Source organism: Atta cephalotes (assembly GCF_000143395.1).
Source record: "Atta cephalotes unplaced genomic scaffold scaffold00058, whole genome shotgun sequence".
In the NCBI taxonomy this organism is placed as follows: domain Eukaryota; kingdom Metazoa; phylum Arthropoda; class Insecta; order Hymenoptera; family Formicidae; genus Atta; species Atta cephalotes.
Window position 1 is genome coordinate 1,084,979 of NW_012130122.1, and position 15,020 is coordinate 1,099,998.

Consider the following 15,020-nt stretch of genomic DNA (forward strand, 5'->3'; position numbering starts at 1 on the left):
ATGATAATAGTATAAACGTATAAATACGATATATTTGTAATACAGTTTTCGAAAAGACTTAAGTAAATAATTCAAGTGTCAGTCAAATTCATAAATCTGTAAATGACAAAGGATATGTAGAAAATAAAAAGTGTTTTAATATTCTATTATATAATTTAAAATTTTAAATTACATTATATATATAGAGTAGTTAAAAAATATTTTTAAACAGATGAAATGAAAATATGTTGTGAAAACATGATTTGCAAAAAATTTCTATAGAACAAATTAAACATTTTATTTATTAGACAAAAATCATTGACAAAAAAATTCTTGAAGTCTAATCATAAATCGGCATCTTTAACGCCGTTCCATTTCTGCAATTCAATTAATTCAATTATATTATGTTTTCTTTTTTTTCTATATATAATATCTTGAATATCGGTAAGTAGATTAAATGTTAATTAATTTGATGACATACTATGCAGTTAATTAATATACATATATGTAACTATTAAAATAAATTTTTGTATAATACAAAATATAAATAATAAGGAGCATACAACCATAGCGTTAGATGTTTTAAGCGAAAGTCATATATTTAAAATTATATTATTATTATTAAAATTATATTATATATTTAAAATTATATTATTATTAAAATTATATTATATATGTGCCTGTATGCTCCCTATTATTTATATTTTTTATTTTTAAGCCACTTCTAAAAGTTTAAAAAAAATTGTACAATATTATTTAATACGGAACAAGAGTATTTTAAAAATGCATTGATCATCATAATAGAAAAAATTCTTGTGAATGAAATAATCGACATTTACTAACCAAAAAGATGTAATGTAGAGAAGATCGGGATGAAGGCTCCTATCATGGAACAAAATCGGAATGGATTCTGATCAGAATTATTCAATTATTCCCTAGATTTCTATTGTATTTTCTGAGGAAAACGGAATAATTCCGATCGGAACCCATATCGACTTTTCCATGATAGATGCACTGTAGCTTATAGGAGTAATAATCGAGGATCGTTAAAAACAAAATATGTAAGATACGCATGAATGTGTCTGAGCACTCATAGCAGCGACTGCCGTTCAATTTGTAACATCTCGTTGCGAATACATCTGTCAGAAGTTACGCTACAATTTTTAAAAACCGTACATGTAAGTAAATATTTTTATTCTTAAAATTTTTGTTTTATAATCGTATATAATTGTCTGAGATGTTTAATTTCTATTTAGATAGTCAGTATAGTTTTTACTTAATAAAGTTCAACAGTTTTTTTTATTTATGTTTTTGTATCGTATGCTGTTAATGTTTTTAAAAAAATGAACAGGAGAGTAAGCTAACTACAACATGGAGCTATATGACTCATTTAGTGTGACGACTTTTATAGTACTACTTATATTAATATTTCATTCCATTAAAGAAATTTACTCAGTGGTAAATGTTATAAGTTTCCCTCACGTCCAATCTCGATAAAACTAGGCGCATTCGATTTGTTTTTGCATGAAATGAACAAATTTGTTCTGCTCTGCGAAGCGAATATTTGTATTTAAAATATATTTTTATAAAAGTTTTATTAATATGTAGTCAAAGATGTAGCTTAAAATACATTAATCTTTATTTTTAAAATCTTCAATCAAATTACCTCGTACCATTAATCATCTCACTCTCGTTCCGGAGCTAGTTGACTCAAAATATACTAAAAAAATGCATTTTTTTCATATTATAGTTATTAATTTCCCCTTATTATTAAAATATGTATTATTAGATAATTAAATGTATGTAATAACTGGTGTAGAATTCATTTTTTCGATAAGTTTCTTAATTTCATCTGTATAAATTTGTATAAAATTGAAAAATGAGTCTACTAGATCGTCCCTATTTATACTTGCAGTATTGCGATATAACCATTATAAAATACTAACTGATTTTAATAAAAAATAGAAAAATTTATGTACTACATTTATGCATACAATCTTTATCGATTTTATATTTGCGTCATTGTGTTTATTTCAACAATTTGTTAAGTACATTACATAAAAATATACAAAAAATACATAAGATAAAAAATAATAGTAATCAATTTTTGTTCAATGAATTTTTTCAGTATCAGTTATTTTTATAATATTTAAAAAAATTAAAACAAAATAATAATATTTGACTTCAAGAACAAATTAAATACAAAAGAAATATGTAGGTGAGCATCAGCAATTATTAATGCGTAAATTAAATATACATAAAGCAATTACATAATTTATAAAGTTGTGTTTGATAATAAATTTACTTCTCAAGATAAAAAAAAAGGATAGATGTTGTTCCGATGAGTATTTTTGTATAAAAATAAAAATAAGAAAAACAATTCTCATTGATCTTATTTTTGACGTATGAATTACCAAAGTTATATATAACCTGCAAGATTAAAACTCTGAACAACGTTCAAAAGATTTTAGCTAATGGGCGCGTTCAAGTCGACAAAGCGGCTAACCTATTCGCCGAGCAAATGAACATGATTGATTGTTACTTATAAAGTAACCAACCAATCATATTCAATCAATCAGTGAGAATGCTAGCAGCTTTATACGACTTGAACGTGCCTAATAAACAAAAATCAAATCTTAGATAAAGCTAAGATCAACTACACACGTTCAAGTAAACTTGTCAAATCAGTTATGAATTAACGCATAGGCAAATAAGGCACTTGCCTAGGACGGCAAATTTTTGAAGACAGAAAATTTTCATATAATTGAGATAAATTTTTAATTTATTAATCTAACATTTTTGTATAAGTTACATCGAGCATATTTTATCAGAAACGATATTTTAAATATACAGTTAAAAGTGTGTTATGTTTATATTATTTATACTTAAGAATTATTGAATGTTTTTACTAGCTAATGCGAAGATATAAATCATTTTTTTATCCATTTTCTTTTTTATCAAATTTATAAATTAATGAAGCCACCTGGGATGGCTAAATGTTGATACCTAGAGGCGGCAAAATGTTTAATCTGTCACTGTCAAATATGCATGCGCAGTTGTTTGTACAAGTTTATTGGAGCGTATATGTGACATAAACTGTAAAACTGTAGTTATTGCAAAGCACACATGTTCCAACAAACTTGCACAAATAAATGATGATTGATAAGTTATTTGAATGTGTGGCCGACGATGTTGGTAACTCTTTCAAACTTCACACGGAAAATACTTAACGAAAAAAAATATTATATTATTTTGAAAAGCTTTTGAAATAAGCTATAAATTTGCAAAAAAAAATGGAAGTTCTTACTTAAAATTTTCAAATTGATTTTTATTTGACTTTAACAAAGTTTTCTAGACCACAATTACCTTGCTATACATAATGCTTTACTTATTGTAATAAAATTCTACAAATTTTACATATGCATATATAAAATATTTTTCTAAAAAATAGTTTATTTTCTGATGTTGGTTGTTTCCGAACTTTTAAACTACTTTGTATAATTTACGCATTAATAAGCGGTTAAACTTATACGCTGTTAGATTCACATTTTAATTTTCTATTTAGAATATTTTTATTTTGTAAATTAAATAACAATATGATAACGTTTTTATCTCATTGTAAGCGTATATTATATTTCTTTATAATAAGCAAAGTCCATATTCTAAAATTGAATTATAAATTTCAAAGTTTTAAATTGTAAATTTTTCATTTCATGCAATTTGTAATATTTTACAAGAAATAAATGTTTGGTTATTATAAAAAAATGTTGCAAGTAATAATGTCACATAATAAAAACATCAGATTTGTTCAATAGAAATTAAAACTCTCAAAATTTATATAGATAAAGCAGTAAATAATACACAATACTCGATTAATAATTTGGAAGATTCAAAAATAGAATATTAGATATTATATAAAGAATTTAAAAGACCATGAGATTTTATAATAGAATATTTTTTTGTGTTTCTATCTGTGTTGTACATACGACAATAAGAATTATCTGTTACATAAAAGAAAGAACTGGTCTACAAAAAAATCTCATAAAAAGACTCTTAAAATCTCCATAAATTTAAGCCTTATAGCAGAGTATACATTAACAGCCACATATAGAAAAGATATGGACTTAAAAGTACAAGTATACATATTGAGCATCTAGGCATATTTTCTATTATTGCATTTTATTTCAAATATTCAAAAGCTAATTATTATTGCATTTTATTTAAACATGTTAAACAAGATTTAGAATTCTTTTTCACGTTCTCACAAGAAAGGCAATCCGAAAATCCTGAAAATTCTGAAACATTATATGCAAGAAGATAATTTGCTGTAAAACATTTTAGAAAGTTTACACGTAATATAATAATAAGGAATAATGTGACGTGAAAGTTTTTATGAGTTCAAAATTGTTTGAATTCGAATTGATATTTTTCAAATAATTGATATTCAAGGTTGATATTCAAATATCAAAATTTATAAGTTGCAGATGCATCTATCATGTCTAAAATTATATTGATGTACTTAATTATACCAAAAAATATTGCAGTTAATATTGCAAAATGTATGCAAGTGTATACGTACATATAACTTTTCCCACATATAGATCGCTATCAAAAATTTATAGCAACATAAATTAGCAATAAGGCTACAATCGAACAAAGCTTATCGAATAACCATTTCGATATAAAAACTTCAAAAAAGAAATTGCACTGTCAACATGTTTATTACAATGGTACTACATTTAAAAAATAACATAACTTGTTAACATAACTTATTTCAAAATTTATACAATTAAATAAAATGTTAAAAAACAACTTAAGCATATATATTCATATGATGCTTAAACAGAATGAAGAAGTATAATTAAATGATAAAATGTACATTTTTATCATTTAATTATCGAAATTTTCGAAATGCTCAAAAATAAAAATGAGTTGCATATCGGCTTTTGGATATTAGCATCGTTATTATAACGGCGAATTACTAAATAAATAAATAATTCTATAAATAATCAATTCGCAATCTAATAATAATCGAAGATATTAATAATAATTCAAAAAATCTCTAAAAATTCACCAACATATTTTCAATTTTCTAGAATAAATATTGGCACTTCAATTTGGAAAATAATAAATTATAATATAATTTATAATTACCGAAAGACGCGAAGAAACTTGCACGAACAGGAATCATTCGATAACTAGTCACCTTCTCCTTAATAAGAGTTAATAATGTCAGTTTCAATTATCGAAAGTAATAAATACTAGAAGGAAGAACTCTAAACACTAGTAGACAAGTAGAACTAGTAGAACTAGTAAACAAACTAGTAAACATCTATTATTCAAATCATTCGATAACTTATCAACATGTTTGAACAAACAAAGTTCTACTGTACATATAACGATCATCGAGTCATACACTATTCGTTCTTTTGCTTAGATACGCTTCAAAAATATTCACGTACCAATTGCTATATTTGAATATATCAAGCAAGGTAACAAGTCTTTTTCGTGGTGATCAGTTTACTACAGTCTCACGAACAACTACTGCCAAATTATCACAGACTTTACGGTAACAATATGAGCGAATCAAATTGAGCAATATAATTAATCTGATGAGTAATAAAACATTAAATTTCTTGGAGCAAAATCAACATTTTCGAAGTCAAGAAGTATCGGATATGATACCACAATATAATGAGACATTCGATTTCATAGTAATTGGTGCCGGCACCGCCGGCGCTGCAATAGCGGTAAGATTAAGCGAAATTTCTGAAGTCAAAATATTGCTGATTGAAGCTAAATTTCACGAAAGCTTTTTCATGGACATTCCTACGATCGCACCAATCCTATCTTTGGACAGTAACATCAATTGGAAGTACAAAACTAGGCCTTCCAACAAATACTGTCTTGGTATGAAAGATAACAGTTGCTTTTTCCCAGCGGGAAAAATAATCGGCAGTAGCGTGCTAAATTACATGGCAGCTAGTGGAGCCAATGCTGAAGATTATGATTATCGGTGGCTGAAATGGGAAACGAGGGTTGGGGATACAATGATGTTGTCAAGTATTTTAAAAAGCTGAAAACAACGGATATTCCGGAACTGAAGTCGGATATTGACTATTATGATAACGGATTGTCTTATAAAGACAATACCATTAACAAGTAGAAGCCATTGGTTTAATTAACACAAAATAATCAGAAAAATAGTAATAGTCTACTAGACATCGAATTAATCTTTGCTAGTGGTCCACTAATACAAGATTTTATTCTTTCAAGATTATTAAATTATAAAGATTCATTACGTCAAGAATGGAAATATAGTGATGGACATGATTGGTCCCTTAGGCCAATATTATTAAAACCAAAAAGCCGTGGTCAGATAATGTTATTAGCTAATGACATTAATGTTAAACCAGATATTGTACCAAATTATTTCGATAATCCTGATGATATCAAAACTATGATCGCGGATATTAGAACTGCATTAAATATTGGTCGGACAAAAGCGATGCAGGCATTTGATTCTAAATTGTCAAATATTATTTATACTGAATGCAATGATTACGAATATGACTCTGATGCTTATTGGGAATGCGCGTCAAGAATCATGACTTCCTCGCTTTTTCACTATTCTGGAACTTGCAAAATGGGAGCAAAAAAGATCCAACTGCTGTCGTCGATCCTAAATTAAAAGTATTTATTTGAACACTAGAGTATTTACGCGTAATATTATATATAATAATTTATATATAATAATTAGAGTTGTGACGTGAAAGTATTTATGAGTTTATATGCAACGTTTTGCAGGTGATTGGTATCAAGGATTACGAGTGGCGGATGCATCCATTATGCCTGAAATTGTATCGGCGCACTTAAATATACCTGTTTATATGATCGCTGAAAAAGCTACGGATATGATCAAAGAAGAATGGGGATATTTGAAAAAAATCACGCTAAATATCTTTTGCAAAGTCATTGCATTTTGCAGTTTCTATTGTCATGTTATTTAAAAGCTCAGTCCCATCATGTAAAATTAATTTTAATCTCGGTTCAATTAAGAATTAGAAAAAGATAAACAGTATATTAAACTGAAATTAAAGGCTGGTATTCACAGTGGATTCTTATATTTAAGATCGTCTTAAATGTAGTGTCTTTAAAATATCATAAGTCAATCATAAAACAATATCATCTTAAGATGATCTTAAAATAAGAACGAATTATGAACATCGGCCAATTTAATCTTATATTAGTGGAATCTGATTTTAATTTGTGATGATATTATAAACGACACTCGATACAATGTACATATATATATATATATATATCGATATCATATATATCGATATATGGTTGATATCATAGCAACAAATTTACGTTATAATTTATTATTTCAATAATAGATTTTGTCACAAAAATGCTACATATATACGTTCTGCGGAGCAAACTTGATTGAGGGAGAATCTCTTCGCAAGCTGTTACAGAGCAAGCATGTACACAGTGCACGTGATGCGAGTTGGCATGGTTGAAGCATTCACACACCCGAAGTAACCATATCATGACAACTTGTCGACAGTGATACAACTCTGCTACTGTTCGGATGGGCAAAAGGAAACCAAATAGTAAAATGAATATAACTATAAAAAGTGTATTTTTTATAATTTTGTCAATGCAAAAGGAGAAATTAACGAAATAAAGTCAAATTTGGATAAATGTGTCTTTTTTTTTTATATAGTGTCTTTTGCATTAAAGCAAAGTATTTCAACAAATACAGAATCAATAGAGATTAATTAGCTATATTACTGTATACACGTGCAGACTCAAAAGTTAAGATTTAATTAAATCAGTCGACTGTAGACGATAACGATTTTTAACAAACTGTTCAACGCCGGTCAACGTGCATGCGTGCACATCTCATACGACTCGTACGCTCATATACACGCGCGGTACGCACGTACACGCACACGCCGTAGCGCTCATCTATTTTCAGAATGTAGGCCAATTAATCCCGCCGCATTTTCGGCACGGAGGAAAAACGAAAACATTACAAGTGTCTTACGGAAATAGCTGCGGGGATAAATGTCCAAGTACTGGTCGGCTCTCCGCTCTTCGGTCTCTTACGCTCTTCCTACTCGTATTCTCTCTCGCTCTCTCGTCCCTTCTTCGCTAGTACGAGGGTAGTGTCGCATAAACGCAATAATTTAATATAGAACATATGTAAGAGTCCGCTAGTTACTTCGACACACCGCCACCCTAAGAGGTCGCCTGCATGCGTGATATGTAGACGTTTGCTCGATGATATACAGGAAATTCTACTTATTTGCGTGCGTATTCTAATTATACATCTTTAATTAGATTTGGATCTTAACTTTTCTCTCACAAACATTCTACGTTCATCACTACATTTCTCTAATGCAACTTTTTAATTTATATTAATAATTTATCGTGTGTTATCTTAGTTTGAGAGAGGCGTGCAAAGTTAATTAATGTAAGAGTTCATCAACTAACCCATAACGATATTCGCTCCATTTTGCATTAAGTGTAGGCAGAGTGTAGGCATTAGGAGGCTCTTGATCTTAATGATGATAGTTCTAATGGCATTTACACGAGCAATATTCAGCGTTTACGAGCAGATTAACGATGCATAGTAAATGAATGTCTTTCGGAGTTTGAGAAACATACTGTTACGTGAGGAGAAATAAATTTGTTAAGATTTATGGCGCATATGAGTGATCGCTATTGTGATATGTTTTATTTTATTATATGTATAATTTTATTATAATTAAGATTAAAATAGAGTAGAATAAATTAAATTGAGCAATTTTAGCAATCTTCGCGTTAAACGACTACAATTCGGAATCAGGTAAACGCATGCGAAGTGAATTCGTGCAAATATTAATCCTTTTATATAATAAAATTAAAAATTGGTCCTAATTTGTTACGCATAATAAATCTGTCGAACAATAGCATTGCAAGTGGGATAATAATAATAAAATTATAAAGCTATATAAAGCTATGAGAAAACTAATCCATTCTACAATTGTGTAAGCGTACGGTTGTAGTTGATCAATTACAATTGAATATTCTTTTTATATTCGACCGAGTCAATTCTTGCAACTATAATCACTTGCAATACTTACGCAATTGTAGAATAGGCTTAATTATATCTTCATGTTGAATAAGAACAGACATATCGGAAACGAAAGAAGCTACGAATTTTAAGACTTGGCAGATAATTGATTAATCTTATGAGAAAAACTTTTTCTGTATTTCGTCTTATATATTTCATAAATATTAGATCGAGGAAAAGTTTCTTCGTATTTAAAAAAATTTTTTTGCAAAAGTTTTTCATTTGTTGCGAAATTTTCGTTACAAATATATTAAAAAAATGCTAGAGCAAAGTTCAGCTTTAAGAATTTATTTTTTTTAATTGCGGGATGATGATTTTTATCGGAATTATAAGCAATCGAAGTCAGAATGCTCCTTTACTTAACTCGCGAATAACTCAGGAACAAAAAAATCATAGAAATAATTTTAAAAAATGATTTTGTACGGAAAGCTTCAAGCTTTCACAATAGGTAGTAAAAAATATAAATTTTTTTTGACACATGAAAGAAAAAAGTGAAAAGAAAATTTTTCACCTTTTTCAGCTTGTAATTTTTTAAATATAAAAATTACAGAAACTCAAAAAAGTATAGTAACCTTTCGAAAGTAGAGATTTCAAGCTTTAAACCTTTTTTTTAAATTTAAATTTCATTCATTTTTTTACGAAGATATTGTATATACAATTTTGAATTAAAAATACGAAGAAACTTTTTCTCCAACCCAATATATATAATTTTATGCAAATAACTTAAACGTACTCTTGTTTGTATTATAACGCGTCTGTTAAGGTCTAATTTGTTTAAATTCCCATTCAACAATTTTCTATATTTCTCTCATACTCCTCTAGTTTTGATAACGCAATAATTTCTCGAAATAAATGCCATCTCGTCGAATAAGCCTAAGCGAAACAATGAATAGAGACGGGCCGCATATTTCACGGAAATTGACAACGGCATACGTCTTTTCGACGCGATCGACAGAATAATCTTTTTTTTTTCTTCTTTTCTCTTTTTATGCGAGCATTTACAGACTGACGAAGTGTCAGAGGAGACCTCGGATGGGAAGTCAATTACGAAGATCGAGGCCGCATTGTGGTAGCATCGAGGCAGCTTCTCTTGGCGTGCCAGCGATCGAAATTGCACAGGCGGTCGACCGGAAAATAGGGCCGCGCCCTCCAATGCGCGGTCTCCTGCCTCCCGAATAATTTATCTCAAAACGCATCACGCCGCATCGTCTTTGTGGCATTGTCGAGAAGCGAGGGACAGAGAGAGAAGCATTCGAAAAAGCAGACGGACGGAGATGGATAGTATATCATGCACGCGAGAACTTGGTGTGCCGAGAGGATCGATTGTCGGAAAGCGACCTGACCGCAAGCTATTGACAGCAGGATTAATCTCAGCTCCGTATTGCGGATTGCGTGATTGATAAACGTTGAAAATAGGTAGCAAACGACAGATAATCGACGAAAATATCGCGAGATGAAATCTTTGTATGTACTTCACAACTCTATTAAATTCCTTAATCGAATCGAATGTCACAGAAGACTCGACATTAAAATGAATATTAACAAGAAATGTGTTTTAGAAATGCACTTGTGCATGACGCAAAAAAGTGTAAAATATATGTAATATGTGCAATGAGACAGAACATGGTGCATAGTCCAATATATATAAATATACAATTTTATTAAGAAAACATTCCAAACAAAAAATTATATAGCTTAAAGGAAGATGTACGTACAACAGTGACATTCCTCTTTACACTATATAACTTTAATTTGAAATATTTTTTGTAAAATTGTATATTTTCAAAATATTTGCCTATTGAGATTAAAATAAATCATTCTACATATGTATATGATATATTTAAATATAAATGTGATAAATAAATGTTATATATGTTCAAATATTAATTAACTTTCATCACGAAAATAATTTCTTTCTGCTATTTCAAATAAGACTATAAACTGATCGCACATATATTTGATATCAAAGTCTCCAAAGATTTATCATTCACCTGACGAACATCAGGAAATTAAAAGAGCAAATATTCAATACACATACGACAAAGTGTGAGTTTATATGTGTGGTATCAAAAAGCCAACCAAAGTCAAGTATAATGGCATATTGGATTTATTGCTTTTATAGTCTCTGTGCCGGATATCAAGTATCTGCTCGAATCCATTATACGAATGTTGAATCTTCAAATGCCTTTATGTTCATCTCATCTAAAAGCTCTTCTTCAAATCATTTTTTTCCTTCAAAACACAAATATCTATTGATATTTTCTATGTTAAATAAACAAAGTAAAAATGGAAATGACCAGTCTGTTATAAAGTATCTTCGTAAATAAAGATTCACAATACTAGCTTGATGGAGGTTATTGCCTTTATGGTATCAGGCTTATTCACGGTATATATACGTTTTACTACTGACACGGAAAGGGCGGGCAGGCACCAGATGCGACAAAGCATTTTTTCAACCCTTTCACTTTCAGGGCGTTGTGCAAACTTTTAATAGAATTTAAAGCATACAAGTGGAATCAAGTTTTTAATTTCAAAGCCGAGATAAAGTTTTTAGAAACCGGACAATATAGAAGCCTTTAACTTGAGTACTTTATCGAGAAGCAATAAATTATCATGAATTTAAAAATATAAAAGATGTTACGCTCTAAACGTGGAAAATTCTGTAACATCTGCAGTATCAAGAAATTAATAAACACTGAAAATCTCAGAGAATCTTATCAAAATTCTTTATTCGTAATTGACGAAGAGTGTAGTTGAGTGAATTATATTCCACTTTACGTCAACGAATGTACAAAGTAAATCATACAGAAGAAATGTATTAAATAAGATACAGAAAGAATAGAAATCAAATCTACGAAAATATTTCGATTCGATTAAAGTAATCTTCTCAATTTTTTTACGAGAGAAATAAAAAAAATTAGTATTCTTTCATTAAATTCTTTCGTGCAAAATTGTCTCTTCAGGTATAAAGAGAAAATTCAAAGATTTGGTTAAGTACACACAAGTATATATTTTCTCATCAAATCTCAGTATAAACAGTCTTTTCCGTTTTTTCTTATCTCATTTTATTTGCTTTTACATTCGACATCAATGAAATGACACTCTGTCCGATTATTCAGATTCTGTGAGCCAATTCGCCTTGCTCTTTTAGCACAGTAAGTGCGACAGATAATCTCGTTAGTTTCTAGGTACATCCGAAGATTTTCGTAGGCACGATATATCGTCTTTACGCACGCTCGCGTGCGAATGGTCGTGGGGAGAAATGTTGCACCACAGAAGCGCGCATGGGTGGGCTATCTATAGCGGCGAGTGTAACCAAACGGAGACTCGGATGTCACTCAAGGATGACAAAACTCATTAATACCGATCTGCTTAATGCCCCGTCTCGTGTCCAACATTAATCTGCTTAAAAATACCTGCCGAGGTACGTTCAAGTGACCCGCCATTTTAAATCATCCGTGTCGGTTTACTTTGTAAGACGCGCGTCGGTATGTACATCTCTGCTCCCGAAGATTACGCGACACGTACGATTCTAACGATAATATTCGCACAAGCTGTTGCCTTCGCTCTGGAAATGCTCCCTGAGTAACTACGATGAGGCAGCAGTTTGAAAAGGAAATGGAAACGACGGAAATTTCGGTCGCAACTGAGTCTTATCGCTTCTGTTTGCGCACCGTTAAACTATTTTAGATGAATTCACGCGACCAATTGTAACGATATGAAATATTATTTTTGCATCTGATTTATAATTGCCGATAATATCTTCGATATCACTGTATTGTAGAGATATTATGATCCATATGGCTCTATTACTTGAAAAGTGACGAGACTAAAAAAATTGAGTTTCCTAGGAAAGGGAAAAATTGTTTTTTCTGAATTTTCTGAACAGAAAATTATTGACCAATCAAATATAATCGATAAAAAAAAATTCTTAACATGTGTGATCAAATGTCATTTTTGTCATTCACAACTCTTAAAAAGTTATCCTTTTTTGTAACAATTTTTTAAAATCATTTTCTTTGAGTTATAATATTTTAATGATTTTTTTTTATTAGTTCACCTTTGATAACGGACAGTAATGTTTATCTAACTCACTCACGACAATAACTCAAAAACACGTTTTATGTAAGTTGTGTCTTAAAAAAAGCGATATACATAAAGTTTGATAATATTAATCTGAATAAATATTATTATTACTTTCAAGTTTAGGTATTTATCATCACAATTTAAATAGGCTTGAAAAATCTGCAATACAATATGCATTTTCTTAACAATTTACCATAAAGTTTTGATTTCTCGAATTTAATTTACATAATACTTCTCAATTCTTAAAAACAAATTTAATTTAATTTACATATCATTACAAATGCAATTTAAGAGTTATATAATTAATCAATTAATTAAAATAGAAGAAATATCAAAAATTATAAATAAGCGATAAATAGTGTTTCCATTAAAGTTTTATTCAGTAAAAAGTAATTCTGATCTTGTTATAGAATCTGTTTTGAAAAAAGAACACAGTATATGATTGCCTAAAGCATCACGTACATGTACCAAAAAGTTACACGTGTGTCCATATATTTTTACGGAAATATGATCTATTTTTATTCGATGTGCATGTGAGACAACGAACGCAAATTTGATCTTATGGGTTCTTCAATCATGAGGCTGCATAACGACTTGTGTACTAATGCTGCCTTATGCGATGCAGATGTTGATGATTTTTTGCGTGACAGAACGAGTCATGAGCGAGAATTTGCGAGACTACGGACACACGGTGCACTAATCATTTCGCTGTTTCTTCTGCAAAGGAATACGTGCCGCAGAAAAGATACCATACGATTTTTCTCTAACAATCTTTCTGTGCCATGTGTGCTCCATAATAATAGAGTGAATAAAGACGTAATTTAATATATGAGACATAATTTAAGGATCAAATAATTGGTAAAGACGGATGCAAATTAAGTTCCTTTTTAGTTTATAACAGTTTTTCTAATTTAATAAATAATAATGGTAATGAATTTTTCCTTTTAACTGCAGTATTAATTACCAGAACTTCCAGTAACAAAATGTAACATCGACAAAACATACACAAAAATAAGAAAAATTTTAAAATGTTTTTCTATTACATCATTCTCTACTGTTGTTTTATGTATAATGAACAATAAAAATAGAACAACATAAAAACGCTGATAGCGCGTTCTCTGAACGCAGTCAAAACACACAAATAAAAAGATAAAAATAAATTTAAAATGTCTACTTTTTTTCTATTATCATAAACTTCATATAACCCAGATTAATATTTAATCGCAATATTTAAATGTAATATTCAATTTTTTTTATTAATATCATATTTGTTACAGTATCCAAGTTTAAACTGATTATCATAAATATTCTCGCCACTGTCACAGTATTATTAAAGGAACAAAATTATCATTGCAATAATCAGTACCATTTCTTTGTTATGTAATTCACGTGTGGACATACAATTCTAGTTACGGTTGCTGGAAGAAATATTAGAGAATAAGGAAGATCGGCGTTAAAGGCCGCAATAAAGAGTTTTGCATAACGCACAATGCATAACATCTCAACTAATCAAAATCCTTTTTTTTCTATGAAATAAAAGCAAAAGAAGTATTCTGATTGATTAATTCGCTTATATACATTATGCGTTATGCAAAAATCTGTGTTGCGGCCTTAAGTATCTTCCCCCGAGAACCTAAATTTGTAAGCAACCGTACGCAGGGTGGAATGCGAGTAATACCACTCACCGTTAATTGGTTGAAACCTTGCCAAAGGATCCGAGAATTGCCGAAGTCTGTCCGTCACGTACTGCGGCGACTCTCCATTCTGTAAATAAGAGAACGAATGTAGAGCCACACAACACACACACACACACTCTCTCTCTCTCTCT

General features: G+C 29.8%; 1 protein-coding gene across 1 annotated transcript in view; it reads right to left on the bottom strand.

Moving 5' to 3' along the window:
* The window catches only part of LOC105623524 (myogenic-determination protein), a 77,912-nt gene that overhangs the window by 20,352 nt on the left and 42,540 nt on the right, over positions 1–15,020 (bottom strand). The window contains exon 4 of the mRNA XM_012204916.1: positions 14,878–14,956. Coding sequence (XP_012060306.1) covers positions 14,878–14,956 — 79 coding nt within the window. The remainder of the gene's footprint in view (positions 1–14,877; positions 14,957–15,020) is intronic.